The following is a 21,309-nucleotide window of genomic DNA, read 5'->3' on the forward strand; positions in this document are numbered from 1 at the left end:
GGCATCCCCTCCAGCAGGGATACCGCATCTCCGGGGACGTGTCCCTGGGGGAACCACTTCCCCGAAGACCAGTTCCCGAGGACATGTCCCTCGGGATATGGCATCCCCTCCAGCGGGGATACCGCATCCCCGAAGACATGTCCTCGGGGACTGGGTCCCCTGGGACCCCGGGGGCGGTGGGAGGCCGCGCTGTCCCAGGGGACAGTAAGTGGACTCCCCCCGATGGACGGGGGGAGTCCGAGCGATGACGTTGGAGGAACTGCGACCTGTAACATTGATAAAATATAAATAATTAGTTAACGCAATACATGAGTTACTTTATGACGTAACTTGTAATTTAATCTATGACTTATTTTATGACTGAATATAAGTTACTTATTGTTAGCTCTGTGTATATAAGACGTTCGAAATATATCAAATTGTACCAAGTTATACAAGATAATAAATTATTTTCTAGCCTTATTCTCGTGTCTGATTAATTATATCATGGGGGTGCATGAATTTATATACTAAGTCCATTGGGTGATAGTGGTTGATCTGATTTCGTGAAGAGGATTTCGAAAATCTCCTCCGAAGGTGTGCAATTCATATGCTAAGATTCCGAATGCTGTATTATACTAGGGACTCTCGAAAGGGATGAATCAAATGAAACATACCTCTGCAAAAAAAGAAGTTGTACGTGTTATGTATGGCAGATCCATCTCTACCGGAACAGGATGGAGAGAAGTCGATCTTTAGAGAGACTCGTTATTGTCCTGATTTGGTTCTATCGCGTCACGGTCAGCTACCAAAAAAAAAATATCAAATGCACAATTCAAGTCACGATATAACAATGACTTATATTTATATTATGATTTTTGTATCCACGAAAAAGATCAATAAATCTTTGAGTATTTTATTAGAAGAAGAAATTGTGTGAATCATTGTAAAATCATCCCGCAAATCCAAAGAAATTGTTCGCAAGCTGCATTGAGTGCATTTGCAATATACGTCTTTCAGCAAAGCTCATAATAGAGGATACGATTACGGATGATTAATTGTTTGATGACTGGAACACTATGCGATCATACACGCGACGATGGCTTGAAGTGACATCTTATAGAACGTGCATAAATTGATAATTCAATAATTAAATAAATAGATGAATAACCAAATGGATGACTGAATAAATAAATGAATAAATGCTATCGACATACTCATCAACTCCTAGATAGTTCAAATTACAATTATCAATAATTGATTATTCGATTACTAAAACATCCTGCAATCATAGACGCGACGACGGCTTGACATGTGATTTCATAGAAATCATGCCCAAATTAATAATTCAATCAACAAATTGATAGATGAATAACTAAATATCTAAATGAATGGATGAATGAACAAAAAAATTGAGATGCATCGAAATCATAGCAATTGATTAATTTTTCAATCTAAAACCAAATTTAATTCTAAAACCAAAAAGTTGTGACAACTATCGTGAGCTTGGAAATGAACGAATAATGTCTATCACCCCCTCTCGGAATGTATGAAAACGCGATGTACGAATAAAAAAAAAACATTTTTTTATCTTTCAAACCGTACACTTTGCGAATCTGATTCTGAACTACGAGCGCTCGCTTTAGTATGGCAAAACAAGACAGAACCGAACACGTTGGGTGTACTCTGAACCATTTAACTACCAAGGTTTTAACATATTTACTTTCTCAAACGGTTTGCGACTACGAACAATTCGCAAAAATACCGCAAAGGGATGCCGCCGATCGGGTGGATCAAAGGATCAATTTACGAGGTGTGAACAAGATCCATGTCAGGTGTTGACAGCTCGTCCGACACCTGCTCACAATGGGAGCACGAAAAAAATAAGGAAAGTGATATCACACCTCATCCTCATTAGAATAGCCATTAATTATGCTTAAATTCTTGCGCGTGCCGGCCGTCACTTTGCCTGACGCACGTATAAAAATTAGGTAGCGGACTAAGTGACAGAGATCTCTTTTTTACCGGTGAGCCGGCGTCCGCTACCGACTTACGCCGAGAGTGCATTTGCCTAATATTTTTTAGATACTTCGTTTGGTGCGAGAAACCTAAGCGCAGTGCGAGCACAGGGCGTGAGGCGGTACGCCGCGGAGCGGTAAAAATACGAACGAGATCGAGAGCGCTCGGATGCAGCCCGCCAGAATATGAAATCTAGAGCTATGTGTAATCTGCCATCACGTTTTTCTCTATACCTCGGGAACGAATGATCGAAATTTGGCGATGGAATTCAAATTTTAAAGACGTGTTTTTGTGGTCATGGATTTAAATATGCAAACAAAACTTAACACTATTTCCCCAATCATCGGTCAATGTAAACTGGAAACTGGACTCACCGCGTGGAAGATTCGTGCGATTCTCCTTTCTGGTAGACGTTCAAAACGCGACTGGAGTAACTTCAACCAAACAGAGAACTATGGCGCCACGGTAACTACGTACTAATCCTTACCCCGATGTATGCCTCTTCTCCCTCTCTCCTCTACAGCTTTTTCTTTTTCTTCTCCAAGGATGTACTCGCTGCCATCGATGTCGCTCCTGACGACGACGTCGCCTCGGCTGCCGCGGCCATACTGCCGTTGCTTCGGCAAAGAAGAATCTACGGTCGAGATGCTACGATGGCCGAATACCGAACCGCGCGTTCGCAATTGACCGTTTCAACATTACTCGGATAGATTCAGCTTCATTTTCGGGACTTTTTACCATAGTTTCTCATCTCGGTACGAATTTTTCAACGTGCCATTTTCCGCAATTTTTTCCAGCACTTTTTGCGCAATTTTTTCCGTCATTTCTAGTGGGGACTTCGATGATCGAAGGAGCTCCAGTTGGGAATGATGGGGTTGTGGAGAGTTATTCTAATTCTGATTATCGTGATTTTCTTTCAGGTTTTTTGCTACAATTATTGTTACAATTTTCATGTAATCCTTTGGAATATGGTTATTACAACTCATCCAATACAGCTCGGAGTATTATCGTGAGTTGAGATGTTGAGTATCAAGAGCTCTCAGATTTAAGACGAATACAACTTGGTTGATAGACGTGAAATAGTCTTTCGAGTCTATCATCTATGCTATCACCTTATCTGGGCCAGTTTTTCATTAGAAGAAAACCGTCTTTGAGTCGTTTCGAGCATATCATTCATCGATATATTCATTTTATCTTCAGAGGTTGGTCAGCTCGTATAACAATGAAATGAAACACTTGCAGATCGTCTGTTTTTCGAGCAATTCTTCGAGATTTCAGAGTGTGAAAATACCAAAGACTGAAGTCTGTACACATTCGTTGGAGTGATAAACACCAAGGACTATAGTCTTTGCTGATTTCTCAGCCGATTCCGAAGGATTCCCGAAAAGGAAAAAAAAAACAAATTGAGGAAGTAGATCAAAAACGGAAATAAAAAAATACCGAAGTTGAATCGTTGAATTCACTCAGGAATAGAGAAAATTGCCGCTGCAAATATTCCGCGATATTTACTTTATTCTTACGGTTCACTTCGAGAGAAGCTGGAGTGACCGTTAGAAAAAAGAAACAAAATGAAACCAAATAGGGGAATTCGTGAAGAAGTTTACCGTCCACACATTGGCCGTCGAATGTGTGACGTATTCCATGTTCTTCTTCCAACGGTATCTTTGTTACCTACTGCCTGATCGAAGAATTTTTCGGAATCCTATTCTTGTTTTTTCCTTTCCTTTTTTACCATGAAAAACTATTTTGAAAAAAACGCCATACGCACGCATACAGCAATTGAATATTATTCGTACATACATCGATCAACGAACAACTTAAACAGTAGGTTTCCATCGTTTTTTTCCGGTTATTTTCTCGCTCCCTAGAAGTTACATCATGGATATCCGCGTACGTAGTTTTACAAATCTATTTCCCTGAAAGGGCTTCTATTATCCGGCGCGGATACGATGTATAGCGTTACATGATCCTTACGCGGGGTCACTTCATAGTAAAGGATAATGATCCCTGCAATTATATACACCGAACGATCCTCATGTTTTATAATTATCGTCGTCGCGCGATGTACCCAGAGTAATAAAAAAAAAAAGGACACTAAATAGTAAATGTAAAACCGTCTGATATCGAACTATGTGACGCACATACGATACACGGCGTACACGAAGCGTAAACAACCCCCGAAAGAAAGTTGGAAAACAAGTTCACTACGCACTACGTTGTCGGTTCTGTCCGTCGTAGTAAGGGTTGGAAAAAGAGAGAGGAAATGAAACGATAAATTGTAGTGCAGAGCAGCAGCAGCAGCAGCAGCTGCAGCATCGAGGTAAAAAGACATCTTGGGATATATAAAAAATATATAGATACGTACATATGTACATCCACGTACAGCGAGTTACCAAGAATTGAGAAAAGACTCCGACCATCTATTTTCTCCGAGTAGCAGAAAACCGATATGAGTATATAACTGTATTTCCGATGTTTATCTATGCCATTTATACACATTACATACCTATGCGTAGGTATACATAATACATAGATCTACCTCTTCGCTGTCCAAGTGCGTATTGCGTGTAGTTTTCGACCCTCGGTGATGAAAACAATTCACGATCCATGCCTACCCTTTGCCTTCTTCAATCTACCCTCTGCGCGTTGTTTGTAGAATATGTACAAAAATTGAGTATCTCTTCATTTATCTGTAGTATAAAATAAGGTTATCCCAAAGGAATGCATCCAACAACCCTATATAACGAGACATCTATTCCCTCTAGACGGATACAATGTACGATGTACTCATATTTGAACTGCTGTTTTTGTTGCAATTATTTTAGCTATTCTATTTCAATTCGTATGCGGAGAGAGAATTTTATGCTCGATGTACACGTGTTATGCACTGTAACGTGCGATTTTCCACACCAAAAATGAACGGCAGGGATCACCGACTCGTATAGTTACTCAATTATTTCTCGAAACGAAATTCCAAAATAACTATTCTGCTAGATTTGCGAGGCGTCAGATCACGCCAATGCGTCACGTAACGGTCGATAAAACGAAATTCATACCAAAATAAAACTTTTAAAGTAATCTGCGACGGATGGCAACTCAACTAGCTCAGATGCCATACTGAAAGGTAGAGGGGCTGGATTTGCCGTGAATTACGACGCGATAGTTTCCTTCGCTGGGCGGTGGCTCTAATATTTTCAATTCACAGAATAAAACAGGCGATAGTAGAGCGGCAAATAAAATCGGCAATCAGCTGCGGAAGATACTGATGCACGCAATGCGCTACCAATATGGACCAGTCCTACGTCAAACGGAAATTAATCGCCACCGTGGACAATAAGGAACGATAATTATTGCACGGCGTACACGAACGATAAACAGATTAACGCGGGTTTTTCAGCACACGACAGCAAGCGGCAAAATCTTCAAATTGCGGTAATGACTAGAACTCGTGCTTATTCCCCATGGCAACAACCATAGATATATTGTATGCTGTACGCGTGTAACGTATACCTGCATGATTTTTGTTCTTTTTTGCCTTTTTTTTTTTCTTTTTCACCACCGCAAGGTTACCCCAGGGAATCTTTTCGGAAATTCATTCCAGTGGATATTAAGCCAGCTCCGAAACGACTATCCGCAGGATCCTTAGATATATCGGCGACGGTCGGTTTTAAATTGGGGTTCTTGTATAAATTAAATTTTATGTATATTTATAACGTGTATTTATACACGGTGTTCTTGAATATTGCCCGGTATATTTGACTTGACTAATACTCCGTGGGATACACTTGATTTTATAATTCTTTTAAAAAGGTCGAAAACGGTATTCGTCCCCGGGTATAATTGAGCTTGAAAATTAATTCCTTCGAAAAAAAAATTTCCATCTTCTCCACGAATGGGACGCGAATTTTCACGTAACTAATTTGCGTTCAGCACTTTTTACCATATATCTCGAAACCTTCTAGTCGAATCAATAAATTGATCCGATATTAGTTCGGTGAAAATTTAATTGGTTGCAAAAAAAACAATCTTCTCAGGGACGATAATTATAACGAGAAAAATTTTTTGAATTCCAGTTTTTTACGCATACCATAAATACAGTTGTCTGTAGATATTTTTTTCATTTTCTATCTAGGCATGAATTACTGCATTCGAATAACTGATACGATTGAACATCGCTGTCTGAGATATTTCATGGGAAAAGGTTGTATATAAAATGTAGACTATACGAGAATTAGGAATCTGTGGCACGTGCAGAGGGGTGGGCCTTTTAGGCGAGGGTATTTCTCACTTTTTTTTTTAATTCTGTACTTTTTTTTTCTCCGGTTTTTTTTTCTACCTGAAAGCAAGATAAATTTTGCTGAGATGCAAGGATCTCGGATTTAGAAACTATACGCGGACCACGACGAGTAAATCCTAGATAAAATAAAATTTCACGAGGAGCGCTTACTCCCTTTCGTTTCTTTCGTTCAATTATTTTTTTGATATGTGTATGTGTAAAAAATTGAAAAAAGGAACGGAGTGACACGGGTGCTGTCCGATGTTTACATACATCCTGTACAAATGCAGATCGCAAGGGTGAGTCGGTTCGAGTTATAAATTTGAAGCCAACGATTAAGTTATAACTCAATTCGTTAAAAAGTCAGGTAATAAATTGCAAAGTTTAACTCTGCAGGCAGCAGCAAGTAATTTCATTAAAATGGAAAAATAATACGAAAGTGATGAGGTGGACGGGGTTTGTGGCGCGCTGTATAAGCAGCCCCGTCGTACTTTAACCCCTACTGTAACATTCGTTTTTTTCCGGTCCTTTTTCCTTATTCCACATTTTTTTCTCCCCCTGAATTCTCCTGCTTCTTTCTCCGATAACTTATTTCTTTAAGTTTTTCCAATATTCCAGACATTTTGCTTTCTTCGTTCTTCTATTTGCCCCGCAAATCCCCCGCCCCGCCCCGGCGAAGTAATTTATCGGATACTACAGAATTCTGTACTATTAAGAGGAAAAAATTCACTCTGAATTTGAAAATCAAATCCAGAGAAAAACACCTCGTTCCCCTGCTCCGAGTGTTTACCTGATCAACATCTTTTCAAAACGAATTTCTCTTACTTTCCCTCCTCTGATCAGATACCATTTATTATCATCATCTGAGAATGTTTCTCACAGAAAACTCATGTACTCGTAGACTTGGACAGCTCTGTTATTCCCTGCAGTTTCCTGCAAAAAGTTATTCGTCCTGTTCGAGAAAACAGGTATTCACGAACGGTAAGAAAGATTGCTGTTTTACAACTGAGCTTTAAATCCCTAAGATACCCTTTGAAGGTCAAACTGGGCGTGTCCTGCAGGAGGTAATGGAGGTTTCGTACTTCCAACTGCTGTTAAAAGCTCGAAGTCAGCAGGTGCTTTCGGGCATTGGTATCGCATCTAAGTACCTTCAGCCCGTAAGCTTGAATACCGGGGTTCAAAAAATTGCCGTTACTATATGGGGCTGCTGGGAATGAACAGATGTTCTTTTTTTACAGCTCAAAAAGTGCGATTTTATCAAATGTGAGTTTACTATAATATTCGGTTTTTTAACACAGTAGGCGAAGTAGGTTGCAGAAGAAAGAAATAAGTTTTTGGATGCATTTTTTGCATTTATAGTTCCGGATCAAGGGTATGAATGGAACAAAAAACCCTTCTTTAGGTTTAGTCCATTTTGTAGAAAAAATGTTGTACAATTTTTCAAAAAATTTTCAATCAAATTGAAGAGGAAGATAATTAAATCGACGATTGAAACTGTATCTTGTCGTTTATTTCTTCAACACAGGAGTAAAATCGATTCTTTATTCCAATCTTTGCCTCGGAAATTGCGCCAAAGAACTTAGTAAATATGCATCAAGCGTTGAGTGAAATTATAAGTCAAGTGGAGCGGCAGCGCTGCGGTGGAACATTATCAACAACTTCCGTCATCTCTAAGAATCTCAAACGATATATACAGTATAGATAGAAAATAGCGTATCTAGTAATGCAGATGTATGCAGACTGCGAGACTACTTCAAAGATTCCACTAATATTTTATGCACCATCTCATTGGCTCTGTCGAGTATACAGACAGCGGGTAAAGGATTATTTAATGATATATACAGATTGGAGAGCAGTAAAATTCATACTATGCCCACGTGTATATTGTTTCAAATATATGGATGGGTATGCGAGGTACACGAATTAGTACGAAATTTAATTGTCCAACTTAAAAGCGCATTGTAGAGCTCGAGATAAGCGGATCAAACTGCGCCGTGGATGTGAAATGAGGAAGCAAACTGCAGTTTAGTAACTTTGAAATGTGGTGTTTAAAGTTCGCAGCCGTGGGAACAGGGCCACCGATTCTCATCTGGCGTGCCCTGTATGTATCCCCCTCATATATATTATACGTATATGGACCTATGTACTCACGTATACATCACGTCTCAAGTCATGAATCATTCAGTTTATCCTTTTTTTTTACCCCATTCCTGTTTTCGAACTTCACAAACACCTCGAAAATGTCGAGCGAACTCTTTTTTTTCATTCTTATATTGGTAAAATATATACGTACACGTATTTCGGGGTGAGTGAAATTCTTTTTTAGATACCTTATATACCTACATGGTAGTTCGACGTTGAAAAATTTGAAAATTCAGCGGAGATAACGAGCGAAAGTTCAATCACTGGGCGAAAATGTTTGTTGTATTTTTTGTTTTTATTTCGGCCGTTCACATCGATTGGAAGAGAATTTATTGGCAGTGTTACCGAGCGTTAACTTTGCGGCTTAATTAATTATTGATTTTCTCGCACACTCTGTACACCGAGAATGAAAACTCCTCTCTGAAAATCACATCTGATGGTAAAATTCAGACGTCCGCGTATGGAGCGTGTATATATAGCTGTAGATGTGACTCCAGCTTTTGTAGGCCATTAACTGGGGGTAGAAGTCCAGAATGAATTTTGCGATAATCCTTTTAAAAAAAAAACCCAGAGAATCCCTATACTCCCTATCCCTATAGAACTTCCAACTGATGATTATATGAAGTCGATACAAAATGTATGAACGTATAGGCCAACGCTCGGACCACCGAGTTGAGCTTTTTTTTTCCTTTTACATCGGAAATACTAAATCACATTTCCTTCGATTCGGAATAGTTTATATTATTAGATACTCGCTTCTTGAACACTTCGAGAGATACGACTCTATCCCTGTATTTGAAGTTGTAACGGTGCAGTCACCTTATTGTTAGATATTAACTATTTCATGCGGACGATGACATGAAAATCTGCTTCTCTTCCAGGCGCGCTTCTCGACGACACACGAGATCTGAAATTCATCTCGTTCAATCATATATTCCAATCGATGTAAAAAGAGATGGTATTACTGCAACGTTCATGCAGTATAATATGAGGTATTCCAGGTAAAGCGGATCGATTTTTAGCCGGAGTCGACAATTTCGACGTCAACGCAGAATATTCACCGCCTTGTCACTTGGCAGATGGGAGTCGACGGTTGAGGTACATCGGTACAGGAATAATGGTATTTCGAATTCTTTTTTTTTTTCTTTGTTGTTTTCTCTCGAATGATCCGATTGACCCACCTGAAAATTGGAAAACTTGGAAGTGATGTTGAGAGTAATCTCAACTAGATCTCGGCTGCGTAGCGGAGGGCGATGCCTCTGACCTTCAGTAGGACGAACTATTCCGAAGTTCGGATTCAGCATTTACCAAAAATGGAAAAAGGCCGTTTCACTTTTTCAAATTGTTCGTGCGACTGGTTCTGATGTATTTCGAACCCACGCAAGGCATTCGAATTTGTAATCTACTACCCCTAAGAAATAAAAAACGGCAAGGTGACTGTCCGTACTCGTGAAAAAAAATTCAAACGGTTAGCTCTTCTTTATATCTAGCGGCAGAAATTCCTCAAATCGAAATACGGTCGAGACCGGTGGCAGCTTTAATTGGAATCGCACAACAGTTTTGCGAGTGGGAAACGTCTGCAAAAATTTTTCCACCCGGCGCTAGAGGCGCCGCTGTCCGTTACGGAGTTGGCATTTCATACACTCATTGCCGGATACCCCCGAGCTAAAAATGTTACCGCAAGTCCGGTTCACTTTCAAAATAACTTCTGTAAAAAATTCAAAAAAAAATAAGGAACCTGAATCTTTCGATCGCGAATGATACTCCGATTCTCCCTCGCATAGTCGAATGATTTTCAGGTTCCGCTCGATATACTTTCGTGACGGATAATTTTCGCGAGTAGAATGCACACCCCATAGTCCTTGCGCCATTCACATTCCGTTTTTTTTTTTTTTAAACTATACTGGCCGCTCTCTGCATACCAAGCGATAGAAAGACGAATTCAGAGTTGGCGTGGAAATCTCCGAATCCCATTGCAGTCAAAAATCGATCCACTTCACCTAGAACGCCGACCGCAGATATTTATTAGCGAATCAAAGACCATCCAGACCAAATTAATCATTCAGGCTAACCGGCACGGTCAGCGCTGTGCATAAGCAACGAGGGCGTTTCAAGCGAGTGTTCTTTTTTTTCCCCTAATTGTATATTATACACAACGATATAACAGGAAAGGTTCTTGAGTTGCATGCTTTTAATCTCTGAGATAAATCTAGCCTCGACCAAGGTCGGACACCCATTTCGACCCTGAATACAGCTGAATGTAGTGAAAAAAGAAGAGAAAAAAAAAAAAAAAAAACTCAAGCTCAAGCACAGCTACGTGCTCGACCTCAAAGCTAATTTAGTCCTAAGTATTATCGCCTTGCTGTATTTCACCCACAACATTTTTCTCCAACTTTATCTTAACCGGTCCTTAATAACGTGAGAAAACATGTGAAAATTACAAGACAATGAAAAAAGAAAGCGAATACCCACGGTCATCGTAATCAACCTTCGAGTTTTTGGTTTGAGATATCGTACGGAGTGCGAAGAATCAAGAGTCGAATAAAAAGGTAAACGCGACGCTTGTGTTGACCAATTCTGGCAAACGTTTTTTCTGTTTCTTCAGAAAATTCGAAAAATTGCAAAGCTTTCATTTTACACATAGGTTCGTCGTTTACGAGTTACCCTTGGAATAAAGAAGATTGATACATTTTTGCACATCTTTTTTCCTCGGAAGCGTACCGCTCACCCAGTAAATTCACGTATAGCTATCTCGAGTGGGAGGGTGGAAACTGAGGTTTGGTAGGTCGTCACTGTACATGTAGAATAGACACATATGCGGAACGCTATAGTTACGTAGTCGTATTCAATGCTTGTAAGGCTCGGTTGTAACTGTGGACTAAAACCTGCTGCAGCTTCAAACTTCGCAGTGTTAGTCGGTCGTATTCAGGGCTGTGTTCAGCTGCAATGCGGAACCGTCCAAACACCAAACGTACTCGTTGGCGCCGTCGCACCTGAAACTAAATTGGGACAGGCAATGAAAGAAGCATTTTCATCTTTCACAGTTCTTAAAAAGAAGCGCGACTATACGAGGAAAAAAAAACCGAGTTTCAAAACACGCACGCTGACCCCCTCCCAAATTAATCGGTAACTTATTCTCGAAATTTAATTAATATCGATCATAGTTGTACAAACTCGTGCTAAATTTGAATCACGGAAATCGGTGAAACATGTACCCATGTAATCGTTATTCACGCGTTACCTACCACCCTATCCCCTGTATGTACCTACAATTTATTTCGTTGGATGGAAGTGTCCTATGCGACATACATTTCATCGAGTCAAAAATAGATACGAAAAAACTGTCCCTTTTCATATTATATGTATGTATGTAAAGACTTGCAAAGTTTGGATTATAGTAACGAGGCTTTTCGCCGTGTCATGTTCTGATGTGGAAGGTTATCGGTAATAGCTGTTCCACTGACTGAGATGAGAATCATTATTTCCTGCAGGTGTGTAAAACAAGCGTCGTGGGATCTCCTGCGATGCACCGACTCTGCCCTGCAGCCAACAATAAGAGCCATCCTACGTCCGTACGTATGCACACATGAAAATCCATTTTCTCCACGTGATATGTAGGTTATATCTGCATTGTAAGCTAGGAAAGATAGGCCAAGGCGAAAAGTTAGAGACTCCCCGACTGCAATCGATACTCGAGTTGGGATGATGGGGATGTAGGCTCGGGGCGGTCTGCAGAGAGAGAGTGCAAACGTTTTTAAAAGTAATCATCCGTTTTTTCTTCCCCTTTTCCTTTTCCTTTTCTTTTTCTTTTTCTTTTTCTTTGTCTTTTTCTTTTTCTTTTTCATATTCTGTCTAATTATCTTAGATTTATACGTAAGATTTTTAAGTAAAAAACTTTAGAAATATTTTCCCTATTCATTTTTTTTTTGTATTCTACACCACTTCGTTGAATGTTCATTATCGATATAATTTATCGGATTACACGTGTACGTACTTCAAAAAACAATCTTTATTTTCCAACCGATCACTGTCATTTTAATAAAAATCATACTACATACATATATGTATATGTATAATATGTACATACGTATGTATATATCATATGTGTATTATCACCAAAAAAAAAGAAGAATTCGTAACATTTAAAATATTCGAATACTCGTCTATCGTGGGCTACCATACATTTATTATACAGTGCCGCTTCCATATATTTCATTTATATTATTATCATTATTATTATTATTATTATGATTCTCATCATTATCATTACATTCCCATCGATAAATACATCTATTTACAACACACATTCAAATAATGTATTCGTATCTTATTTTGATTAGTCATTTATTGATACGCTTATCAAATTTACTCTTCGTTTCCCCGTTACGTATGAGGATTGACCATTGGTTTCGATTATTTATTGGGTAATGGGCATGTCTATCACAAACAAACGAAATGCCAAAGAAGCGTTTTCCACTAATTCCTCGATTAATCGTGTATCTATTTTTGCTTTTTCGGTATTCGGAACAACTATGTTCATGAATTACATAAAATTGATGATTGTCTACGTTTTATTGTATTTTCAGATTTCCATTTCAGTGCGCTCCTTGCCTACGGTTGTTGTGCGCTTCTTTTTCATCCACTGCACAAAATTGCAAATGGTTCCCATCGATCAGGTTATTCTCACAGTTAATGTAGGTGTATGATGTTTCATTAGGTTATTAATAACATCGATGATAATGCCAATAATCAGAATAAACATTGACCATGATTATACCAACAATAATAATGAAAATGATAAAATTCGTAAAAAGAGTAGATTTAGTACCACCATGAATTTACGATATCGATCGCCTTTGTATGATGTATTTCACCAGAGTGTTCAAATTTATGAGATATGATCAGCGTATAAAGCGGACAATGGCGGTGTTGGTGATGATGCAAAGAATAATTAATAATATCAAATTAATTAATTTCGATCAAAAGTTGAAAGAAAAATTCCACTTTTGAGGTTCGAGATTTGATGCTGCCGTAGAAAAATATTCACCACACATCTATCCTTGGAATTAATTATGGATCTACCCTCAAGTTACTGTGAACAAACTTAACAAAAATCAGATGCGTAATTGCAATTTTTTCTACACGTAGGCTCTCGTGGCAGAGACACTCTATACTGCCGACGATTTTTATTCGTCCTTGAGGAACCGAAAACGAATGTCAGAAAATAGAGCATACATAGCGTTGAATAATTAATTAAGTCAGAAAAAAATCAGTCCGTTTTTTTTTCGTTTCTCGTGGATATGTTCGGAAATGAAATCGCTTCTATCCAACTGCACTTCTCGTCCATAACATGCGAGTAATTATAATTAAGATCTTTTTATTACCATTATTGATATAATATGTAATATGTTATAGTTTTTTTTTGATTTCATATGATTTTTTTTATTCGTATGCACGTCTAATCGTCTATGTACAGTACATAAAAATTTTCTTTCAGCAATCGCACTAAACCATTCACTTTGACGTTAGATAATACATTCATCCGCATGTATACGTACATACATATTTAATTCTATGCAAGTGTAATAGTAGGTGACACGATGATGGCGTATAGCTATACCTATGTACATTCAAAGTATACATAGCTATACAGGTATAACAATAATAATGACGTATTTGATAAGTTTTTTTATTTGGTTTTTGCATGAATTAGGTGGATAATTTTTATATTTTTCATTCTATTTGATTTTTTGCCACTTTTTTTGGTTCCGTCTTTTTTTTCGTTTTCTTTTTTTTGATTGTGTTGCCCGACAAACCATGTAGCGCGCACATGAAGCGGCTATATATATATTTCTATTTATTCATATATGTATATGTATATAATATTATTGTAAACGAGTCGGTAAATAAATAATGAAATCACGTAAATATACCTATCTATAGACGTATCATATGTATACAATTGTCATATTTCTCAAATTATAATTTATATCACTATTACCTTTATTCTTCTTCTTTTCTTATTATAATTATTATAATTATTATTAAAACTAACATTATTATTATTAATACTATTATTGATCAATACACATATATATATATATATTCTGTTGACTGTTTTTCATAATCGATCATACCATATGTCTATATGCTTGGAATTTTTCATTATTATCATAATTATTTTTTGTTACTTTAAACATTACATACGTATATAATTCGCGAATATTGCTCATTATTGTTATATAATAATTTGATGTAATACTATCACATAACAGAGATCTATTTATGTACGTATGTCTGATTATTCGCACGTACGTAATTTGTATGTGAATCTATTTTAATTATGTCTTCAATAATTTATGAAATTAATTAGCCCTCGTTGTCAACCATATACATGGGAGAAACGGAGGGAAAAGAGAAAAAAAAACTGCGAAAGCCAATTATACCACATATTAAATTCATATGAATATCATCCAACGATCTTAGCTCAAATTCATGCAGATATATTTAATTCTTCTTGTATTTCTGATTAGTTAATTTTTTTTCTGAAACACTTTTCGACAAAATTTTTGAGGACGATTGCGTGCAGCGTTTTGTTTTTTCCGTGGCCACGGTATACGTGGCATCGGGTAAGGTATCGCGATAATATCTTGCGCAGTTTTTCATTTTCGGGTTTTCTTTTCTTTTTTTTTTTCTATTTATTGTTGTTGAATCTTTTTCTGTAAACGGTTAATTTGCGTGATACGGTGGCGTTCGCAAAGAAATTTATGATCCGAAACTCTCCTGCTGCCGCGGCCGCCACTACGTAGGTATATACCAAGGTAGGGTACGTTGCTAAATATGTTACACTTTTGTTACTTGCTTCTACGTGTTTCACCGTGATTATACACGTGTATGAATACGAGATCGTCGTGTAATATATTGTAATTAAAACAAACGAAAAAAAAGGAATCAACAAATAACAGAGGTCAGGTAATTACCGAGGCAATTACATTTGTATAATTACAAATTATACATATAATGTATACCATTGAACCATGAAATCGTAGCAAGACTAAAGTTGGATAAGTCACAACTGATTTCTTCAAATCGAACGTCTGTCTACGACGAAGAAAAAAATTAATAACAATCCTTACATCGCAGTGGTTTACAGGTTTATTTTACATTTATAAGTAATCGAATGTGCCGTCATAAATATATGCCGATAATTGTTACTGTTATCATTGTTACGTGTAAATATATAATACATCGGTATACAGCAATCTGAGTATTTTTGTTCCATTGGTCACATGACTAGAAAAAATTTGGATATTTATTATTATCGTCATTATTAATACGACTATTGTTGTTGTAGCTGTGGGTAATTGTTGTTATTATTATTATTATTCGCTTACCCATACAATTACATCTATGCACGTTGCATTTCATTATTTAACTTCGATAATTAATATTCGCGGTTTCTGATTCAATATTCAATATCTACAATTTTTATTCCCTTCTATCGACATCATTTTCATCATTATCGATCAAACTATTGTTATTATCATCAGTTTTGTTAATTGTATTATCATCGTAATCATCATCACCATCATTATTAATATAATCATTATGCTGATGTTCATTACTTCTAGCATGCCGAGGCTCTTTTTTCCACAAGCTCGACCCAAAGAGTGTACCATTCGAGTCTACATATTTTTCAGTTTAGCTTAACGTGAGGCGGAGGGGAGGGATTGCAATAAGTAGACCGAAAAAAATCATTTTTGGCCCCAACAAAGACTGTTGATGATATTTTATGAACGTACTTTACTTTGCTACTATATGTCATTGGTGAATTTTTGAAAAGTTTTACTCTAGTATTTTCATTGATTATCATAGATTGCATGAGGATATATAGTGAAAATTGTCATTACAATTCAGTATTTTTTTTCGGTTTTTTTTTTTTTTAATTTGTGATTCTTTTTAATTGGGGTTCTTCTCGTCAATATTTATTTATCGATTTACTTACAAACTGTTTACGCGTATGTTAAATATCTAAAAAATCCCCTATGTCCTAATATTGCATTTGATTGTTAACACGCAGCCGGCTAATATTCGTTGAGTATTATCCCTTTTTAGTGAAATTGAAAAAGAAACAATTTTGATTACTTGCGTCAAGCCCAAATTTTGCGTCAAATTTTGTTCATTTTTCCTTTTTCTCGCACATGCTTTTGATTTCGTAGCACATAGAATATTTAATAATACATCTGATATCAATCACTCTCATTAATATATCATTATTACTATAATAAGTTTTATTGTAATTATTATATTTACAAAATTATTTACACTCATAGCAATTACACTGAAATAAGAGTTTAAAATCGGACAGAAATAGCAACTGAGAAAAAAGAGACAGATAGACGAAACTCTGAAATAATTTCAATGATTATTGCATTCACATTAATCGCGAGTAAAGTCGATTGGTTTTTTTATTTTTCATTTTTCGTTTTTCATTTCATTATTTGCTTATTTTTTCGCTCTTTTTTTGTTTTTCTAATTTTTTCATGACGTATGTATAGGCGTTAGGAATAAGTTTCAAGCCATACGAATCCGGAGGCCGATATTTTTTCACTAATTGAAATTTTTGAAGAATTTTCTCCAACTTTTCCAAAATTTTATGTACATATATCTTTCAAATAAATATAAGCTCTTCGTTCTCCTTTTCTGCACATTCTATAACGTATTTTCATATTATAATATATTAATGACAATAATTGAGCTAACAATCAACGACTGATATTAATTTTTTTCTTTTAATAATAACAACAATTAATAAATTGATAATTAAACGAGTAATTAAAGCTCCAAAGTATCACTAGCCGCAAAATTATTAACGTACCACCTTCTTTCGCGAGTTAATTAATTGCTTCTGATCAATAATTCTTACGTATGTATAATTATAAAGTAGGGGTGGATATTAGGTTGGGTAAGTATAGGTAGGTATTGCAGGTATAATGCAGTTTTAATATAATGTATAGTAGATATGCCTAGCAAACATATGAAAATACAATCTTATGGTTAAAAATTATTTACATGTCGATATACGTACAGGCTATAACATGCTTCATACTCTACACATATGTATACACGTATATTACATCCAATGGTGATAAGTTTGCTTCTTCATTTATTCGATTTCGTATTCATTTAATCGTTTATTTTTCTCATCAGATTCAAACTCAGCTCATTCAATATAGACATATATATTGCAATTCTGAATATTTATTTGTTATCTTTATCGTTCTCTTGTTTGAAAAATTCGCGTGATCATTGTATGGAACGAAAAAATGTTAGCATCAAATAAGCGAAATAATCTCTCTCTCTCTTAATGAATGAAATTTGGAAACGAACGTGAAAAGGAGAGAACCCACACCTGTCGCAAATGTCAAATCGGATGGTCGTGCAACCTGTTTTACGATATAATTATATATGTAGGTAGGTATGTGTTATAGCTAGTTAATAAGTATACATAATTTCACTCTATCTTTGGCAATATAATTATGAACATATACCTATAGATATCCATACAATTATTATCGATCATAACGATCTACATACAATTTCATCATATTCAAATCACATATTTCAACAGCATTCGTCGACCGTACAGATATACGTATAGATTACTCGGATATTGCATATTTGTTGTATATCATAGACCGATATCAAATTTAATATCTGCGCATACCATACATACGATACATATATTTCTTCTTCATTCATTCATCTATTAAACATTGCAAATATTAATTTGGCAGAATCTTAGGAGTCGTGTATTCTCATTTTCTGATTTTCAATCTTACTTCCGTTCCACCTTTTCTCTTAATTATCTTTTTACCACGAATTACTTAAAATCTAAATTTTGTCTCCTCTCAGAGACTGCTTCCGAATTCACTCGATCTTCTCCGGTCGACTTTCATATAAGTTTCCGAATAGATGCTCTTCGTCCTGTCGTCGTACCTGAATCGACAAGATGAATAAAAAAAGAAACAAGACATTCCATCAGGTTATTCAGATTTATACCATTCAACAGGCCTACGATTTGATTCCTTTTCTTTCTGTTTTATTTTTTATTTTTTTTTTACTGTGCAAGTTCCTAAGTTGCAATGTGCTGCATGCAGTTTTACGTGTGCACCACAATTCAACGGCAATGAGCAACGTTGTCGCAACCGATATTTGAAAAAATTGCCCCATTACGAATACGAGGGTTTCCTTTCCCTTCGTTTTTCGACACGTTGAAAAATATCTATCAATTTTTGTTTTTGCTCATCGCTGTCTAATTATGTACATATATTTACTACTACGACATTGCAGAAAAATAATGATAAGTGATAAATATTCAAACAAGCTGCGATAGCGATATTTTTATACATACATTTTGACGAACTCGTGTTTTTTTAGTATTTTTTTTCTGTTCAGTTTTTTGATACTTTCCGTGTTATATGCTAAATAATGGTAATGTAGGATACATATAGTTTGATACAACAAATACCGCGTATTATTTATGGGCGAATACACCGATTATTGACAATCGATACGAACGAGTCGAGCAATTGACGAGACAGTTTCACTCCTCATATCGTCGGTTTTAGTGGTAAAAAATTGTTTCCAGATGAAAAGTACATCAGAAAATGATGAAGCATTCAGGCGGATGAGAAAAAAAAAACATATCCGGAAACCCAGAAAATGCTACGAGAGAGTTAATAATTTTCAGGTAGAGTCCGCAGTCGATCGTTCGACAATGATCGGTGGAAATGCCCGTGGGCATTTTTTTTCTAATCTTATATAATTTCACCAGATAAAGAAAAATAGTGAAATTCTATAACCAGCAAAGATACAAAATACGAATAAGAAAGTATTGAAGAAGCGGATATTGTCAGAGTAAAGAAATGTCAATGATAATAATGAGAGAAATGTTCACCTCACCTGAGCGAAGGTCTCCTAAAGTCGAGAGCTTCGAGATCCGAGGGCTCCCTCCTGCACAGCGAGCAGAAAGCGCATTGCAAGGTATTCTTGAAAGCTTCCCGAAAGTCTCGGTTGAAATACGCGTATATGACTGGATTGAGTGCCGAGTTGGTGTAACCGATCCAGAACAGTAACGCAACGACGAAACTTGGACAGGGGCATTCGTCACCGCAAAGAGTCGTCGTGACGTACCATAGAAAAAATGGTAGCCAGCATATTATGAAAGTACCCATAATGATTCCTAAGGTCCTCGCAGCCTTGTGTTCTCTCTTCATCTTAATCATATTTTTATCTTTAGTTGGCGTGTGAAGATGGTCGGTATTTATTTCGTTCAACGTTAAAGTCTTCGACGAACCACCACCGCTGTTCAATTCTCCGTTTAAATTGTTCATGTTGTTGATGTCCTTGCTCGGTCTGTGGCTGAGTAACATTGCGTTTCCCATCCTGCTGTGCATTTGTTTTTCCTGTTTGTTAGCCTCCCGGAATATCGCGTAATAGGTGAGCGTCATTATCGTGCACGGTATCCAGAATGAAATGCAGGAGGAAAGTATCGCGTAACCTTTGTTCACTTTGAATTCGCAATGTTCGGGGTGTTCGTGTCTGTATTTGCTGTTCTCTATCGTGGTATACCATTCGTTGAAGATAGGTATGAACGATATTATGGCGGGTGACAACCAACAAGCCAATAACATGTAAGCGACGACAGTTTTGGTCATGTTTATGGGATACTTGAGCGGTCTAACGATTGCGTAATATCGATCCACCGATATGCACATTAAATGCAGTATTGAACTGGTGCTGAAATAAACATCGAGCGAATTCCATACGTCGCACATAAAATATCCGAACAACCATCTTCCGGTTACTTGTACACTGGCGTTGAAAGTCATCGCGAACATGGCCACGAGCATATCGGCCAGTGCCAATGATACGACGAAGTAATTCGTTATTATCCTCAATTTACGATGTCTCATTACCGATACCATTACGAGGAGATTTCCAAAAACAGCTGTTATTATTATAGATCCCAAAACGCACGCTTTCAATATTGCAACCGACGTTTCCGGCCATTCTTCTTCTTCGTCGGAATAAGTTCCATTAACGAAAGGATCTCCGGTGGAAAAACCTGCCGCACTCGTCCTAGACGTCATTTCCGACGTTACGGGGTCCAAAGGATCCACCGTGAAAGGCATGACTGTTCAGAGATTCCCCTAAACCGGACGACTTTCGTTTGATTTTAAATTTTTTCTTCTTCTTCTTCAGGTTATCGAAGTACCGACGCTGCGCGATGACGTCACTGTAGCCTTCATTTTTCATAAACGAAGAGGATTTCCCTTTGATTTTGTTTCCTTTGCTATTTGTTTATTTATTTATTTACTTGTTTATTTACTTATTCGTTTCGATTTTTTATTCTTCTTTGGTCCAACCCCCCGTGAAAGCGGATTTGCTTTCTCTTACACTTGTTATTTTCTCAAATATCTCGGTCGAAACGTCTTTGTATTAGAGGAAATCTTCTCTGTGTTGACTTTTCACCCGTTGATCTTTGCTCTGCTGTTACCCCTTCGCGCTATTTCTGAAACAGGAAACGAACACAACACTTTCAATAAACTTCAAGGAGTAGGTAGGTATTCGATGTGTGTATCCACGTGTATACACTTTGGACCATGGAACGCCCTTTTTTATTTCGACCATACACAATTTTTTTACAATATAACATATGTATATGCCATCTCGTGTTTGCAGATCGTTTACCTGTTTATCCAAAAACGTATGTTCCTTTCCTTTTTATTTCTTTTTTTTTTTTGCTTCTACCTGCATACAGATTTCTCCATCTAGTATGCTGAAACATTTGCTTATTCTTTTTGATTTTTCCGGAGATTTCTTTTCGT

The 21,309-nt window shown here is 36.9% G+C and overlaps 1 protein-coding gene across 8 annotated transcripts in view; it reads right to left on the reverse strand.

Moving 5' to 3' along the window:
• Positions 1 to 215: 215 nt before the first annotated feature.
• The window catches only part of LOC105689413 (octopamine receptor beta-2R), a 90,197-nt gene continuing 69,103 nt past the window's right edge, over positions 216 to 21,309 (reverse strand). For 4 of the 8 annotated variants that reach the window (XM_012406405.3, XM_048651374.1, XM_012406403.3 and 1 more), the window contains 2 exons: positions 19,382 to 20,993; positions 15,051 to 18,415 (listed from right to left, as the gene is read on the reverse strand). In XM_012406405.3, coding sequence (XP_012261828.2) covers positions 18,328 to 18,415; positions 19,382 to 20,613 — 1,320 coding nt within the window. In that variant the 5' untranslated portion in view covers positions 20,614 to 20,993 and the 3' untranslated portion in view covers positions 15,051 to 18,327. Of the gene's footprint in view, positions 267 to 656; positions 785 to 7,762; positions 11,416 to 12,235; positions 13,059 to 15,050; positions 18,416 to 18,830; positions 18,901 to 19,381; positions 20,994 to 21,309 lie in introns of those variants that run through there. The other 4 variants (XR_007277260.1, XR_001103243.4, XM_020854349.2 and 1 more) reach the window with 4 other exon arrangements.

The sequence above is a fragment of the Athalia rosae genome, chromosome 2 (assembly GCF_917208135.1).
Source record: "Athalia rosae chromosome 2, iyAthRosa1.1, whole genome shotgun sequence".
NCBI lineage: Eukaryota > Metazoa > Arthropoda > Insecta > Hymenoptera > Athaliidae > Athalia > Athalia rosae.